The sequence below is a fragment of the Centropristis striata genome, chromosome 12 (assembly GCF_030273125.1).
Source record: "Centropristis striata isolate RG_2023a ecotype Rhode Island chromosome 12, C.striata_1.0, whole genome shotgun sequence".
In the NCBI taxonomy this organism is placed as follows: domain Eukaryota; kingdom Metazoa; phylum Chordata; class Actinopteri; order Perciformes; family Serranidae; genus Centropristis; species Centropristis striata.
Window position 1 is genome coordinate 33,510,118 of NC_081528.1, and position 18,482 is coordinate 33,528,599.

At 38.8% G+C, this 18,482-nt stretch overlaps 1 protein-coding gene across 3 annotated transcripts in view; it reads left to right on the top strand.

The window, feature by feature from the left end:
- The first annotated feature begins 5,867 nt into the window (after positions 1–5,867).
- Positions 5,868–18,482, top strand: part of atp11c (ATPase phospholipid transporting 11C) — a 48,737-nt gene continuing 36,122 nt past the window's right edge. For 2 of the 3 annotated variants that reach the window (XM_059345855.1, XM_059345856.1), the window contains exon 1: positions 5,868–6,398. In XM_059345855.1, the coding sequence (XP_059201838.1) occupies positions 6,372–6,398 (27 nt within the window). In that variant the 5' untranslated portion in view covers positions 5,868–6,371. The remainder of the gene's footprint in view (positions 6,399–18,482) is intronic. The other variant, XM_059345857.1, reaches the window with a different exon arrangement.

Below are 18,482 nucleotides of genomic sequence, written 5' to 3' on the forward strand. Positions count from 1 at the left end.
CCAACTTAATCAATGTTACTTTAACAATTACAGTACAGGCCAAAAGTTTCGACACACCTTCTCATTCAATGCGTTTCCTTTATTTTCATGACTATTTTCATTGTAAATTCATCAAAACTATTAATGAACACATGTGGAATTATGTACTTAACAAAAAAGTGTGAAATAACTGAAAACATGTCTTATATTCTAGTAAGCAAAGGGTGGCTACTTTGAGGAATCTAAAATACAAGACATGTATTCAGTTATTTCACACTTTTTTTGTTAAGTACATAATTCCATATGTGTTCATTCATAGTTTTGATGCCTTCAGTGTGAATCTACAATGTAAATAGTCATGAAAATAAAGAAAAACGCATTGAATGAGAAGGTGTGTCCAAACTTTTGGCCTGTACTGTATATCTTCACAGTTATGACAATTAAAGTGTTTTGCTTTTCTGAGCACTTGGACAGCGTGTTGTTGGATTCAAGTTTACAAAAGAATCCACATGCTCCATTTAGTAGCAGTTTTGTAGCTTTCAGTTCGTGGTCTCAAACGATTTCCTCTCCAAGGTGGTAGATGAAGCTGCTGAGGAAGATCATGTTACATGATTGAAAGTTCTTGGAAAGCTATTGAGTGAGCTCTACTTTAACTTTGTTACATTAAAGGAAGTATAAAGCTGGGCCAGAATATTCTATCATGTCAATGTCAGCCACTTTGAAAGCTTTAGAAAGTTGTAATGTGGTATTGAGTTTATATATCATATATATCTTAATGCTGTAGATTTATGCAAATATCCAGTACTCTTAGTTAAACTGTAGTTCACTCAGTGCTTTACCCTTTCTGTAAAGGATCAAGGAAAAACAGACAGTTATTCTCAAAATTCAGCAAACAATAAAATAAAATTAATTACACAATTTGGCCACATGGTAGAGCTAGAGTCCAACTTACAGCCACTTATGTTATATTTATATTGGTGATATTGGTATAGTAACTGAATATAATACAGTGAGAATTACAGCAGCAGTAGCTACAGTAATAGCCTCAATAATAATAAAATATGATTAGTTCTGATGATAGTGCATGTCAAGAAGGACCGCAGCAGCAGGCGCAGCCCCAATCTGGGCCCAATCATGATCCATGGTAATGTAGGGTAATGTAGGGTGTGTCAAGCCATATGTATATATATATATATATATATATATATATACAGTACAGGCCAAAAGTTTGGACACAACTTCTCATTCAATGCGTTTCCTTTATTTTCATGACTATTTACATTGTAGATTCATCAAAACTATTAATAAACACATGTGGAATTATGTACTTAACAAAAAAGTGTGAAATAACTGAAAACATGTCCTATATTCTAGTAAGCAAAGGGTGGCTACTTTGAGGAATCTGAAATACAAGACATGGTTTCAGTTATTTCACACTTTTTTGTTTAGTACATAATTCCATATGTGTTCATTCATAGTTTTGATGCCTTCAGTGAGAATCTACAATGTAAATAGTCATGAAAATAAAGAAAACGCATTGAATGAGAAGGTGTGTGTCCAAACTTTTGGCCTGTACTATATATATATATATATATATATATATATACACTAACAATATTAACAAGATTTTACAGCTCAAAAGGTCCAAATAACTGCCACTTACCTTACTGAACTATGTTTCAGTTTTTGACCATACTGTTTATGTAAAAACTTACAAAACAACAATCTTATCTGCTTGTGAAACTATGAAGGTCAACTGGTTTTGTTTTGAGGCTCAAAAATAGGGTGTGTTCTCACGTTTGGTTGACAAGTCATAGTTTCCACTGAGCATAGAACATAAACCACATTGATATATAAATGATCATGATCATTCTGTGTTTTGTGGTTCAGAACTACCTCACACCACACAGACACATGCAGACTCATGTTACAGCTCACTTAGCTGAGGCCATAGATAGCACAGAAAATGTTTGAAAGTTATCAATTCATATCTACAGTATATGTTGTAACTTAGGGTACCATAACTTCCTCTCTTACTTCTCTTGCCCCAGTTTTCTTTAAAATTGACCACATGTCACCAACAGGAAAGACGTCAATGAGGCAAAAATGCAAACCTGTTGCCACATGCAAATAACTGCCAGAGTTCCTCCTGCTGTGATACATGCAAAAACAAATCAGCCTGTGAGAACCACCAGAGTGTCACATTTCTGTTTTGTCAACTACAGCATGCATGCTTAAACACCATTTTCATTTCACATTGCATGTATTGCAATTCAGGATATCCTCCTTTTATGCACTTATAATATAATTTTTGATTCAAAATAATGAGAATTCACATGTAGTATTTCCAGACATTAACAAAACAGGCTAAAAGTGACCACTGTTAACCTCAGATCTCCCAGACATTACCCTTTCCTGTTCCTTATTCCACAATATTTCAGCTTATTCTGCACTTCTTTGCTTCAATTTGTGCTACAATAGCACAATTTTTTACTACATCTGCACATTATATGTGATGACTCCAGTCGACAAGACACGAATACAGCTGTGCTGCTGTATAAAAGCACAATTTCAACTTATCAGTCTACCAAAATCCATGAGGTATTCTCTCTGCATATTTAAAACTATGAGTAAGAAGTGAGACTTTTGAGGCAGAGCAGTCTGCAAACTTAGATCATTTAATTTACTTCCAACATGATACTTAAAAATGACTCCAAATGCTGAGCCCACATTTATTTCCAATTCACTTTTTGAAGGTGCACATCGGTTGGCACCAAGCTGTGTTAGACCTTAGACTTATGAGCCAAAGAACCGCTAAAGGTCCCTTTTGACTGAACAAAAGCAAACAAAACAAGAGCAGATGGACATTTGATGTCGGAGCTCAAAGATGAAGATATTTTAAGCACCAGATCAAATTTACATCAACTTGCATTTATGTAATAACCTTTTACATTTTGTTTTCGTGCTGTTTAGTCTTAGTTATTTACTTTTTTGTAAATATTTTTTATCCAAGCTTCTCTAGAAAGATGTCAATGTTGCAGCTGTTATATTAGTATGCATTATATGTTGGAACACCATCCAAATGGACCTGCTCATTTCAGGGAATCCATTATTACTCATGTTGAGGAATAATTAAAATCATATTTCTACAGGCTGTTTATTTTTTACTGACTTTATTATTAGTTATATGTCTTAGTACACACTTTATTTAAAAAAAGACTAAAACTTACTTAAATCAACTTATTTAGGCATTTAGTTTAAAAAAAAAAAATCTATTTTTACTACTTTAATTTCCCTACTGTTCAGTTGTTCTTTTACTCTTTGTACATTTATGAATGTTTTTATCTTGTGTTTAAATGAAAATTATGATTATTTATTGTGTCTTCTAATGCTACACTGTAAAGCTCTTTAAACTGCATTTTATGTATGAAAGGTGCTCTACAAATATGGTTATAATTATTATTATGACCTGTTATGTATATTTTCCAACAGCTGCATCCAGTGGTGGAATGTAACTAAGTACATTTACTCAAGTACTGTACTTGAGTAAATGAGTAAGTTTTATGCAACTTTATACTTCTACTCCACTACATTTTGAGGCAAATATTGTACTTTTAACTCCACTAGATTTAGCTGCCAGCTCTAGTTACTTTTCAGGTCAAAATTTAACATAAAAAATATTATGAATTTAAAGAGATTATACTTTTTATTTATTTATTAAACCTCATAACAGTTTATTAAGTAGTTAAAATGAGCCCTTCCTTGAGGAAGTGAATGTTGCTTATATAAATGCATCAATAATAATAACCCAATATATATTTGGAATATATACAGTACTGTGCAAAAGTCTTAGGTGTGAAAAGATGCCTAGAACAAATGATGCTGGTTTGAAGGCAAAGGGTGGGCACACCAAATAGATTTTTATTCTGTTCACTCACTTTGCATTTTGTTAATTAATAAGAATAAACATTTCTATTTTTGAAAGCATTCTTATTTTACAGCATTTTTTCACAATTTCTCTGAACCTGGATCTGAACCACCAGTGGCTGCATCTTATGGCTTTGCAGATATCGTCACACTGTTAAAACAATCGCCTATGTCATTTTTTGTCAATTTTTTTTTTGTTTGTTGCCTAAATCATCTCCTCATGACGCGGGCCACCTATGGTAAAATCACCTCCGTCCTCAGTTGATCAGATCATGTGATTTTATCCCTTTAAGATCATCACTTCTTTGACAATTTGCCACATTCATAGACATCAGATAAGAACCCAGCAAAGAAGAGCTAGAGGGAGATTGTTTAGTTATCAGTTTAGTTTAGTGTTTTATTGTTTTATTGGTAACACTTTATTTTGAAGGTGTCTACATAAGAGTGACATGAGTGTGTCATAACCCTGACATGGGATGTGTCATGAACATTAATGACACTTTGAAGTAACATTAATGCTCATGATACTTGTCATGTCATGTTTCTGACAGGCTTGTGTCTCTTATGTAGACACCTTCAAAATAAAGTGTTACCATATCTTGCTTAAGTCACAAAGGCAAATTAAAAAAATTGCCTAAGTCATTTATTTCTCTTAAGTTACATAACAAACACACAGTGTTATTACTGTGCCAATAGCCATCCTTTGCTGCATCCTTTTTGAGTGAAATGGTCAATAAATGTCATATGTTACACTTTTGGTGAAGTTTTTTGTGTTTCCTGCAAAAGAGTTAGGCGATTATTTTAACAGGGTGACGTTATATATGTATAACTTGCCACATCAGTAGCCATTTTTAAACACAGATTAAAAACCTATCTTTTCTCTACAGCATTTGGTTGAGTTGTGTGCATGTGTGGTTGTGGGAGTGGGTGCACATGTGTGAGTAAGTAAGTGTATATGTGGTGAATATGGAATAGCTTGTCTACCTGCACTCTTCAATTAATTTGTAATCGATTTTTGTTTGTTTTTTCTGTGTTTTTTGTTGTTGTTTTTCTTTAACTGTAACTATGTGTATACATTGTGAAGCACATTGAGTCTGCCTTGTGCATGAAATGCGCTCTATAAATAAAGTTGAATTGAATTGAATTGAATTGAATATAATATCCACCTAAAGCTTATTATCCTTCTTCTTATTATAAAGGGTGGGCTGTCACTCCAGGAAATCTCTCCTGCATCCTCTCATACATTCATATCAGGTTTCTTTTCAATGCTCAATCATCCTTGAAGTGCAATCAGTGGCGGTTCTACACAGGGGCCTACAGGGGCCCCTGCCCCTGTAAAGAAGCCTTTGGCCCCTGCTGTGGCCCCTGTGTCAAATTAATAATAAAATGATCAATTTATAACAATGAACAATGAAACAATTCTAACCTTTTTTTTGTTCAAACAATATCTCATTGTACACAAAAGAAACCCAGAATGTGTACATTGTATAATAGTTTAACTCTATGGAGTCTTATGGGGCTATTTTGTCCATTTTTGTATCCTTTTCATGTATTTACATGTCTTTGTAAGTCATTTTGTGTCTTTTTTGGACATTTGTGTCTTTTTTTTGGTAATTTTGTGTCTGTTGTTGTGTCATTTTTAGTTATTTTGTGTCTTTTTTTTTGTCATTTTGTGTCTTTTTTGGTCATTTTGTGTCTTTTTCAAGACATTCAAAGATTTTGAATGCTTAAATATCATCTTTGCCATTCTTTCATGTGCTAATGTGCCCCTCTGATTAAACACTGGCCCCTCATTGGCCCCCACAGTAAAATTGGTCTAGAACCGCCACTGAGTGCAATCACAAACTGCCACCTTATAGGAAAACATTGTAGTTCTTTAGATCTCAGACCACATTACCCACAATACACCGTGAGCGAAAAGTCGCCGCACCTTCCCCGGGTGGAGCTTGTGAACGTGGGAACGTCTGTGGGTTGCTGCTGCTGGAGTAAAAATTGTTTGACAGGGAGGCGAGGCGACCTGAGCAGGGGGGATTGAAGGGAGAAGTTAGTTTCTAGTGTGTCGCCGGCAGTTTGCGAGTCAACGGGAAGGCAGCCTGGAGAGCTACAAATGATTTGTACCAGTCTAAGCAACAGGGCACGGAGCGACATGTCAGGGACTGTCTCAGCCTTGAGCGGAGGGAAGCGCGACTAGTACACCGCAACGCGGAAAATATTCAGGGGGGAGAATGCGAATGGTGCGAAGATACCGAAATCAAACAAAATGGAAACGATGTAGCGTCGCTGCGGCATTTCACATAGCTAGAACTAACGTTAGAGTAGAGAATAGATAGCTAAAGGAGCTAGCAGGTCAACTAACATACATGTAAAGTTATTCCCCGGAGAAGCTGAAGCAGAGCCCGGAGGCGTCTGTTGAATCAGAAGAGTTCACCAGTGTTGCGGAAAAAAAAGAAGATAAAGAGAGGAAGATGCTACGGAGAAGGCTGAACCGTTTGGTATGTGTGCCTGGCATCAACACCACACACACACATTGTTAGCTTATGACATCCTGCTGCTCCTGCTAGCGTTTTTAACTGCAGTGATTCTCCATGAAAGAATGTCAGCCGAACATTTCCACTCATTTCCCGTTCCCTCGTTTTTTTTTTCTTTTCCCTGAATTCGTGAGAAACTTGCAACAAACTGTTACTTCACCCTGCCTGGCAACACTAAACAGCTGTTGTCCCACTTCATTGCTGCTGTTAGTGAGCCAGTCAGCTAACTGCTAGTTAGGTAAGTTCTGCCAGCCAGGAAGTCACGACAGATGCAAGAGAAGAAGAAGAAGAGTACTTTATTAATCCCACAATGGGGAAATTCAACCTCTGCATTTAACCCATTTTTTTTGTTGCCTAAATCATCTCCTCATGATGCCGGGATTTTACCCCTTTAAGATCATCACTTCTTTGACAATTTGCCACATTCATAGGCATCAAATAAGAACCCAGCAAAGAAGAGCTAGAGGGAGATTGTTTAGTTATCAGTTAGTTAGTTTATCAGTGTTGTCTAAGGTGTCTACATAACAGTGACATGTGTGTGTCATAACCCTGACATAGGATGTGTCATAAACATTAATGACACTTTGAAGTAACATTTATGCTCATGATACTTGTCATGTCATGCTTGTAACAGGCTTGTGTGACTCTTATGTAGACACCTTCAAAATAAAGTGTTACCATATCTTGCTTAAGTCACAAAGGCATGTTCAAAAAATTGCCTAAGTCATTTATTTCTCTTAAGTTACAAAACAAACACACAGTGTTATTACTATGCCAAATAGCCGTCCTTTGTTACATCCTTTTTGAGTGAAATGGTCAAAAACTAAACAGCAACACTAAACAGCTGTTGTCCCACTTCATTGCTCCTGTTAGTGACCACACCATGCAAGGAGCAGTGGGCAGCACATTACTGCGCCCGGGGAGCTGTGGAGGGGGGTTAGGTTAGGTGCCTTGCTCAAGGGCACTTCAGTCCTAGACCTGTCAGTACCGGGATTCGAACCAGCGACTCTCCAGTTACAAGCCCGATTCCTAACCTCTAGGCCACAGACTTCCCAAGTTGGTGTTAGCTTAACTCGGAGTCATAAAAACTACACTTTGAGGTCACACTCCTGTCATGTTGTCTCACAAGCCACCATGTAAAGTCACCCTCTTCACGGCCATATCATCTAATGTAAACTGAGCCCCACCTGTGTATATAAAACAAGCTGAAGCTCCATTAAGAGAGCATCTGACAGTCTCCAGTGATCTGTGGGCTGCTTATCTCTGGGGTCCCTAAAGCTAAAAATATGCACTCTATTTAAAGGCACAACGACCTGCATCAAAAGATATCCTTATGTAGCCTTTATGGTTAGAAACAGAAACAATTAGCTGATTTATCTATGAATGGATTGACAGAAAAATTATGATTAATTCACCTATTATCAGCCAAATGATTCATACATCACTGGTCTACCCTTTTAAATCAAGGGTGCACTGCTATCAGATATTGGGTTGATAGTGACTCAAGTATCAGTGACAACAAGGTTAATTTATTCAGTACAAATCCGATATTTATATACTTTTATTGACCAATTTGATGCTGCATTTAAAAGGTTTACGCTTGTAATTTTAGTATATTTATTAAGATCTACCAAGTTGCATAATTTATTATTTTAAAATGCACACAAATTCAGTAAATCAATATCTATTTGTTATATTTTGTTTTGCAAAGTTAGAAAAGCAATGGTTAAGTCCAGCCTAATGTTGCACTACACATGAAAGAATGAACCCACTGACTTCCACACACTGAGGCACACAGCTTATGAATTAAACTGGTAAAGGATCAGTAGCTCGGTATCAACCGCTGCCCAAATCCCAGGAAAAAGTCAGATAAATGCATCCCTATTATATATCTGATGATTTTCTGCTTTTCAATGTTTTAATATCAGTTTTTGATGGATTTAAAAAAAAAAAAAAAATGCTGCCCTGCTTGGGATGCGTAATAGCTGTTTGTAAAAGAGCTACAGCCCCTCTTTGCTTAAATGATACTTTGCATCCAGCCGCTTAATTTATTCAATATAAGAAGTTGGTATTGTGCCAGCGTGAACTGCTTTGACATCATATTTTACGACTGGTCAATTTAATGCTTACCCTTTTAAAGTTCACCCATTGGTTTCATTGCCCTTCTCTTGCGTTAATCAGCCATGAGTGGGCTAGTTGGAAATGGAGTAACTATCCGCAAGGCCAGGTTTATAAATGCTAAACCGCCTTTACTGCCTCTTTATCATCCTCTTATGCAGCAGTAACCTGTTGTCACCAGTGGGTTGAATCCCCCACAGGCTATGTGAGCAGTATAGATACCGACAGTGAATAAGGGGAAGCAATATAATAATTATAGTGCCTGACCCTCCTTCTAGCCTCTCTCTAAGTGTTGCCAGGTCAGCTGATTTTCCTCCTTCTGGAGAGGATTGCTGCTGTAATTTCTCTCCAGTGTGAGCTGTAAATAATATTTTGTGCGGGGCAGCCAGCCACACTGTCATTGATGCACACAGTGGCGTTATCTGAGGCTCTGGTTTTCTGCCTCCTGATTCTCACCACCCTCCCCTTTCCCATGGGGGGTACACGTGCATCATGAGGAGAGAGAGGGGGGGGTGGCTGCTCACACCAAAAGGCAGCAAGGATGCTTTATGTATCTCACTTGACTCAACCACTATGATGCACTGTGCCACTAAACCATGAGTGTGTCTTTGGAAAATCATTAAAGATGGCTGTGGGAACAAGTGGGGCTGGGCTTTTCATCAGGGGGGGAAGCTCCAGAGGTTGTAATGCTCTGACAGGAATGCAAAATCACACAGTTGCCTTTGATGTTCGCTCAAGCCCTTGAAGGCTGCAGTATGATCTGTGAGAGGTGGAGCCTGGCGGAAATGTGATAGTATTCATTGTGGGAGCCCCTGCCTTGACTGCAAGCAGAACAGCACCGGCACATGACAACACCATCACCCAGGCAGCACCTCGGTATCCTTTTTTTTTTTTTTGCACCATGGTAACCAGAAGGCCTCCTCCCACTCTCTGACTCGGTTGAAATCACACGTGTGAACTTTCTGCTTTATATTTTGATTCTGTTGTAGTAATGTAGCTCAGTAATGAAGCACAATGAAGCTCGACAGGTGCTCTTCCCCTCTGCACAAAGGCAGGAAATTGTCACGCTGACAAAAAAGGAATTGCTTTGAGTTTGGACAATACAATAATAGGACTCTGAGCTGAAATAATTAGTCATTTAAACACTTAAGCGCCCAACAAGTATTTAATTATCAGTTAATTGTTGAAGTCTTTTTATTTAGACATAAACGCCAAACATTCTCTACTTCCAGCTTCTCAGTTTTGAGGATTTGCCGAAGACTTTATATGCTACACATATTGAACTGTTTACAATTTCACAACCTTTGTTTACAAATTCTTTTATCCTCTCCTCTGTGCTCTGTGAATTTTTGTCAGATGACTTTTGGTCTCAGCTGATTCCTTCATGGCTCCCTTGCTGTGCTGAGAACAGGATCTGGTTTGTGCATATTGTTTATTTTTGGCAAAATTGTAAATGAGAACAAAGTGATTTTGATCACTAATTTTTCCAGAGGCATTGCCTGTATTTTTCCACAATGATCATTTCTTTTTTCAGTTTCTGGGTCTTATTCTGTGGAGGTGGGGGTTTATCATGTAAATCTTTGTCATGCTGATTGAGTTGTGTTTCATGGCCTGTGTATAGTGAAGTCTCATACCTTCTGCCTCTGCTCAGGGAGCAGCAGCATTCAGGTCGTCACCTCTCTCCCTTCTGCCCCCCTCTCTAGCTGTCTATCTATCCTAATGCACTGAGGCCTGCCGGTCTGAGATCTGCCTCTACTTGACTGTGACCCAAGCACTAGTAAACAGGCTCTTACCTGGCAGGAGATGTTGTTATGTGTGAGGGGTTTGAAGAATTGCATGTCAAATGCCTTTTGAAGCCCCAGGGCTCTGTAAACCTGTTTCTCAGGTCAACTAAGAGCAATCGCAAGTCTGAAATGTACACACAGACTGGCATGCTCGCTCTAACAACTAAGTGCAGAAAATGTTCATGCACACAGACTACACACACCTGCACATTAAGGTGATTTTGTGCGAACGTAAACACACAAGGTTGAATATATACTCAGAGACTTTATTTGATTTAACTCTTTTCAGGGGAAGCTGAAAAATGTTTTGTTCAACGATAAATGAGGCTGTTTTTGTACCTGGTGCTATACTACACAGTACTTCTGTCTGACCTGCAAGTGTTGGGGTAATGGATCTTCCTTTTTGTAATGTCAAATGTATCTGACGCTTTTTTCATTACTGTATTTGGCTTTGCTGCATTACCTACCATACAACAGAATGCTAAAAAATAGTATTTTTTATATTACATTCAGGTCAGTCTTCCTTCTATATTCTCCTAGCACCTGTTGTTAATGTATTAGGGGCTTTTATTAACCAGTGAGTAACAAGAGTCCTCGAACAGAGTCGTCACTCTTGGGTGAGCAGTTAGGTTAAGAGTGCCATCTGAAGGCAAGTCCATTCAAGCCATGTAGGACCATTTGATTTATCAAGGCCGTTTGATTAGGAGAGATGCGTATTGATTAGAGCTGTGCTCAGTTTTGCCGCCATCCGTCTTGCGCCGTGAATTGGCTTGCAAACAGAACTGCTTACTCTGATTTCTTTCTCTTCCTTCCTCTCTCCATTTGGTCTCCTGCACTCTGCCCAGTAATGGAAACCCAGCCAAAGGAGCTCATCTGCAACACACAGCAGGATAATAAATATATTTAGTGTGGGGAGGGAGGCAGTGTGAAGGAATAAACAGCCGGCTGAGGGATAGCGGGGCTGATGAAATATAGTGGGGGAGTACGGAAAGCCCTGCGTGACTCAAACCTGAGAAACTGGAGTGAAACCAGGGGGTGGACCTGTAGCCTCTTTGCACCTCTCCATCTCTTTCTCCACCTAATGGACAGACTCTTTCAGGCTTCAGTAGTGGCTCACATTGGAGTGGGCAGGCCAGGTTGGATACATGGGGACCACGGATGGCTTTTTGTGGCAATTTTCCACTTCCTTTTAAAAGCTAGGTTGAATTCTCAGTTTGTACCTCTAAATAATTCAGGTTGCTTCATTTATTTTGAATTCTCCTCACATAGCTCCTCCTTTTCCTGACCCACGTATCCTCGCCAGGCTAGCGGCACTCAAAATGCATCCTCGTCATCCATATATGTATAAAGGCTCATCCAGAGATTTTTTTTGTGCCATGCTCCAGCTCTAGCATTACCCAGAGAGCATTCGCAGTGAGATGTGAAGAGAATGCTGAGATGTGTGGGGGGATGTTTTTTTTTTGTCTGTGTCTATGTCTCACTCTCTGTGTCTGAGCACGGAGGAAGGAGGAGAGACGCCAGCATCTGTGATGTTCCGTCATCCCAGTTTTTTTTTTTATTGTCACCTGAAATGATAGGGTACTCGCTGACACAGAGAAGAGGAACAGCAAAGTCCATGTGAGGATTTAACGAGTGCTGGGAGACATACGAACATGCCCCCTCCCACACACGCTCGCATGAACACCTAGGTTAAACAGCCTACAATGATTATCTCCACCACAACTCCCAGCGAGGCAGGAGGTATAGCTCAGTCACAGGGAGAAAAATGAATCTTTTTAATGTGGTCACAGTTCAGTGGGAGGAAAAGCTTTGTGAGGAAAACCCAACCCCAAATCAACCATGCCCTCTGAGCAGAAGAAGGAAAGAGCCACATTGATTCTTGTCATTAGACCCGCTGCCCTCGTATGCAGTGTCTAAGGATAATTAATTGAATAGCAATTACAGCCAGTGTAGCTCGGTACATTATTAAAGATAATGTCATCAGTGGAGCTGTAGCTGAGATGGAGATTTTTTAAAGCTTGTCAGCATTAGGATGTACTGTAAATGCCTTTTTGTTGGTATTGCATGGCTCTCTGCCAGACATAGTGGAAGAGAGGGGGGGATGAAAGCCATTGTGTTTTGCAGTTTAGTTAAGTTATAGCCCATGCACTAAAGCAGCTGGATCAAGCACCTTCATCTAAGTAGCTGAATCTGGTGATTTGTCGCACACACGCACACAAAAACAGAGTACAGAGAGTATGTGCACTTGGGTGGAAAAACCATACTCCATTTATGGCTACACTACTTTAAATTCTCTTTAATTATAGATTAAAGTGTGACTAGGCTGCTGCTCGAGATGTGCTCACTTTTCCCGGTCTTAGGGCAGAAAGTGGTGGAGGTTTTCTCCACAAGAATCAAATCCACTTTTGTCATTCTCTCCAGGACTTAATAAGCTAACATGTCTTGAGGATGACGGCTATTGGGACAAAGTTCAAGCTGGAGGAGGTGGGGTAACATATAATCTCTGAAGCAAAACCAAAGCCTAACCAAATGAGTGCTTTAAGACAATAAAACCAGTTATACAATAACTTGCCTCCTGAAAACTGTTTCTAGTTTAGGCTACGTTCGTGTCTTCTATTTAGTCTATGTAAGGCTCTGTCTTGAGGAACAGCGTGTCTCACATACACAAATAACCACAGACCTCTGTCAGCAATGTGGACATGCATTTCCTGTTGTAATGTTGAAAACCATTCTTTTTAGGTTTTCACAACATTTCTTTGTTATTGTCTATGGCGTCAAACAGTAGCTAAATTAGTTAAATAGATTGTCCACAGTTCTCACGTTTTCCTCCAATGATTTACATAATCTGTATTCACATTGTAAACAGACCGAAACCTATGAGTAGTAGTGATTTTGGTGCCTTTCATTTAAAGATGTCTAGCCAGTTTATTAGCAAATATTGGCCAATCACATTCACATGCATATCTGTAACTATTGCTATCAAAGTATATTATTTCGGACATATTTATAAAACCTTAAAACCTGTAATGCAGAAAATGTTGCTTGGGGTGATTTGAACATGCTATCATATAGCTATTATTATATTTGTATTCATTCTTTATTTAAGTTGTCAGAAATTGATTGATACTGAACATGCAGTACAATTTAGTTAGTGATTTAATTCTCTTTATTTTAATTTCTTTTTTAATATCTTAATGTTTTAATTTCTAGGATTGACAATTGCAAAGTATTATGTTGTATACTAATGTTAAATATTAATTTGCCTTCCTATGTACCTCTGCATAGTCATATGGTGCAAAATTGGTGCACAATCCACATGGAAACGGTTTCATTCTTGGTAAAAAATGCTCTATATCAGCTGCCATATTGGTAATCTGTGAATATTTTCCCCTCTAAAATTGGTATTGGCATCACTCCCAAAAATGCAATCCCGTCCCTTAGTTGGACTGATCTTATGGCCACCTGTTAGATATTTCAAAATTTGTCCGCAGACTAAAGACGTTGCAATAGTAGTTAGCAAAATATGTGTCTGCGGCTTTTTGAGGCAACCAAATGATTCAGGAAGCAGCTCCCAGTACGAGGTCTAGATGAGTTTCCCCTCCTCCCCATTGTCGAGGGACACGGTGTAATGTAGGCCAGTACCAGCCCATGGTACAGTACACTCTGTGTCTCCTACAGCTGCAGGGATGCTTGTAGAACAATGAGCCTTTGCCTATCCACAACAGCTCCTTAGGATCAGCCCTCAGTTCAAGTTGGACTATTATTACTCTGTGGGGCTATTCAGCACTGTGAGCAAACAGCGGACAGAGGAGAGAGTAGCCTCTGACATGGGCTCTGCAGACTATGCCATAGGCCAAGTGTTGGTGGATGCATGATGGAGGTAACACCTGTTTTAGATTCACTGTAATGGCTCTGCTTTTCCTTGACTTGCTAGCCTCAAAGTATGGACAAGTTCTATAGCAAACCAACCCAAAACAAATTGAAATGCACCCACTTGTGAATGATGTTTGTTAGATATATTGAGGGTAAAAAAGCTCAAAGTCTCATTCTAACCGAAAGAAGCAGTATAATTAATGTTCTAAAATGTTTAACAATATTTTCCTGTGAGACAATACGGTCCTACTGTATCACGTAAGATGGTTGAAATATACTCAATTAGACTTTCTGTGTAATATCTGTTACACTTGAATAAAACAAAGGATAATTTGTGCTGAAATTAGACTAATTAGCCCATGTGAAAAAGCTTTATTAAGAACTCAGGAACTGCAACAAAGAGGTGAGTTCCTCTTGTAGTGACTGAAGTGGCAAACTTTTTTTGGCTTGACGTTAATGTGTGTCTATATTTTCTTCAAAAGGCAATGTAGCCTCTGTAAATTCTCTGCAGCCGAGGCAATGAGTGCTTGGATGTGTAATCAAAACTGAGAGAGTTACAATTAGTGAGACAGAGTGAGCATGCTGGAAGAGGACAGGCAAGTGGGCTGACAAGAAAGAGCGAATGAAAGAGAGGCGAGTGCCAGATAGAGTACTGCAGTGACTAACAGCATTGACTCAACGTGTGCATCTTTCCCCTTGCATTCAAACATTCATCACTCAACTCTATTCAGCCTGTCATAATAGCAACTTTATGTTGCAGTTAGGCTCTTTTTTTTACTGTTGTCATCAACATTTCTTGCAACGGTTTACTGGATGTTAGGCATTTATTCATTCCATTACTCTCAGAATATCATTTGATGTTTAGGCCGGGGCTTACTCTAATGTCATAGATCTTCTCCGGGGACCTTCTGTGCTGTGCTTTTTCTTCTATGTGGCGAGAGGAGAAACTGCTAATATACTGCATTAAGAGGCAGATAAGGTTGACCTGTGATGAATCCACTTAAGCTGAGAGCAACATCATAAAACCTGATAGGATAGATAAGATACAGCTGAAGCAAATGTTGTTAAGTAGTTGAGTATGATAAAGGACTAAGCCACCCACGCTCTTCAGCCCACTCTTCTCATGTGCTGCTACAACTGAATGAGGCATTAGATTGTATGCAGCTCGGCTCATTTTGTGCAGAGAATTACATGAAATGGATATAGAGGTCAAACAGGAACATGGACTTAACAACGGTTCTGTCGTTCTCAGTGTAGCGCTGAGCATTATTAGTACACGTGCAGGACATAAAGAAGTACAAGCATAGGTCCCCAGTGCTCTCTCTTCTTCACACAGCTCCCTCACACCTCATTAAATGTGTTTAAGTAGATTTTCTGAGTGGATTTCTTTAAAGCTTAATGGCACAGCTCCTGCATTCCGTACTGAATGAGCTTGTGTGTTTTTCTCCCCTGTACCCAAACCGAAACCACAAGAGCAGAGGAGCTTTAGCAGAGTGTATTCTTTTGGGCTCACTTCTTTTCAATTTGCTTCAGCACTTTTGTAGGAATAAGTTACAGCATCGATTTTGTTTGACCTCAAAATCTATTTGTGTCAGGGTAAATAACATTCCCTGTGCCGATGTCACACCTGCTGTCACTCGCCTTTTTCCTTCTGCGCATCGTGGAAGCATCTTTCTTCACGGTTTGCTTACAGAGGCTTGTCAGTTTTACTCGCCTGACAGCAAACACTCCTCGTCTGGAGATACATGTGTATGCTGCCGGAGCCACGCTTCAGTTAAACCTTGACACCAGGCTTAGCAACTAAAGATGCGAGCATTTACTGTCCAGAGCAGTCCTGAGAGGCTGAGCCACGGCACTCTGACAGACTCGCAGGCCATAAATGGCAACATGTTTATGTCAATGAAGATGGGCTACATCAAAGGAAAGGAAAGTTTTAATCATGTGTGACTCACATGTCCGTGTCACCTGAGGGTCATACATGATATGTGACCAACAAAGGTTAAAGTTCAACCTGAGTATCCACTAATCAGCAGAACTGATTGATGTCTCTCAGATGAGTGATGATCTTTGTGAATAAAAAAAATGATTTCTTATGTAATTCATTTTATTTTTAGATGCGTAATGAATCAAGTGAGTAATCCTAAAGAGTCTCACTTTATCAGTTTGTCCCTTTCACCAGCACATCTGACTGACTTACTTTGTATTTGGTTCTGTTATTTTTTTTTAGCAGATTCGTTAAACAACAGCAAATTATTGCTTATTATTTTGATACTTGATGCATTTTCTATGACATTATTTTAAAAATATGACACATTTTCCTAAATGTGTGGAAGATATTGAAGTATGATAGATATCATGATGCATATAAATTGATAACAACAAGAACATACTAACACAATGATAAATAGTTCATTCACTCAGCTTTATTGTTCGACTCATGCATGCCTAAGCCCCGAAAAATAATTTTGTTAATACTCCAGTGTAGCAAAATCAAACTATTGTCTTAATCTGATGACTTTGTATTTGTGTGCATGAATGTAAACATAGTCAGTTTATGGCTGGAAATATTTTTTTCTCTATAGTATCACTTTAAACTTCAAGTTCAATTTGTTCTTATTTAAATGAGAAAATACTTTTCATTTGCCGTGAATTTGATTTACCCAGGAGTTTACAAAAATGAACTGTACCATGTGGTTATTTCATATAGACTCTTTATCTTATCTTGAGATCCGAAATTATCTATATCAGAATAAAAGATTTTGGCATTATTACTCAGCCTTATTTGTAACTGTAGCTTTTCTCAGTTTTGACCTTTTTCTCACTATCTATGATGGATTATTTGAGAAAATAAGCCTGAGATTTGGAGCCCTACTGATATGGAATTTTTGAGACCAATGCCGATTTTAAGGGGTTGACCAGAGTTAATACAACATCTCTCTGATAGTGTCAGTTTAAACTTGTATAATATTATGTTTTTAAAAAGTTCCACAAGGTTGCTTTGTCAGAAAATCATTGTGTTGGATTGTTTTACAGTGTGCATGGCCTTGTACTTTTGTGGTTACCCAGTGTTTCTGTTCAGCTAACAGCATCCAGATTGTGACAAAGCGAGATAGTCACTGAATAGTGAGATGGTGTGACAGGACGCAGTGTCATCAGACCCGAGTCATCACTGGGACTTTGGCAGTGGCTGAATGCAGTCTTATATTACCCCCACTCTCAGTGAGGAACCTATCCCCCCGTCCCATCCTGTGCCTATTTCACAATTTGTGCATAATTTAATTTAGAGCATAATTTAATGTAAAGTCTCAGACTCACTCAATTCTCTAATGCACCATTTGTTTCTGACTTAGCAATCACGGCTCGGCTCAATTGAGCTTTGTTTGTTTGCTTTATTGATCTGCGTTCACGTTTTTGAAGCTGAAGCTTTTTCATCTGGGATGAATCTGCTGCTTGCTATTGACATACTGGCACTTGACTCTGGGCCACTTTTGCATTACTTGCTTACATCATTGGCATTGAATGCTTTGTTTGACCTTTGACAATGAGGTATAGATAATGCAATCAGTTCTATTTTTCCTTGCATTAGCATTTCTTGTTTGGCCTTTAGCGCACTATTTTTGAGATGAGCATTGCGATCACGTAAAAAATGAAGTGGGCCTCACGGTCTCACCCTCATTATGTTTTACAGTGAATTCGCCACTAAATCAATGGCCATTCAATAGTTATTTTCTTATCTTTAGGACCCCAAGACATTGGCTACTTCCTCATTTTATATAGAATCTCATTTTCAGTGTGTGTGTGTATACCAACATTTCCTTTTTCAGGCACAGTACTTGTTTATGTAGGTTTTTGCATCAATGTTGCTTGTGTATTTATCTGAAAGGCCAACGACCTTGAAACTGTGCATTAGCATGGCTCTCGCATAATCAATCCTAAAGAGATGGGCACAGGTGAAAGATTGGCACTAGCGGAAGCCAGCCAACTAATGCTTTTGACTTTCTGACCTGTAGTCCCGAATGTACAAGCCAGAGTCCTTTGCAGGTCCTTTGACTCAAGGCTAATTTGTTTTGTAAATTGTTCCGTACTTGCATTTTCTATTTTTGCGTGCACAGCCCTTTGTACATGATTGCTTTTTCTGGACCCGCATTGTCTCCTAATGTTCTATCGCTTGTTCGCTCTATTGCATTTCTGGAATGTTTGTAATACATGTGTAGATGGCATTTTTCAGAAGAAGGATAACCGCCAAAAACACTGCATCTGATTCAAATAAATG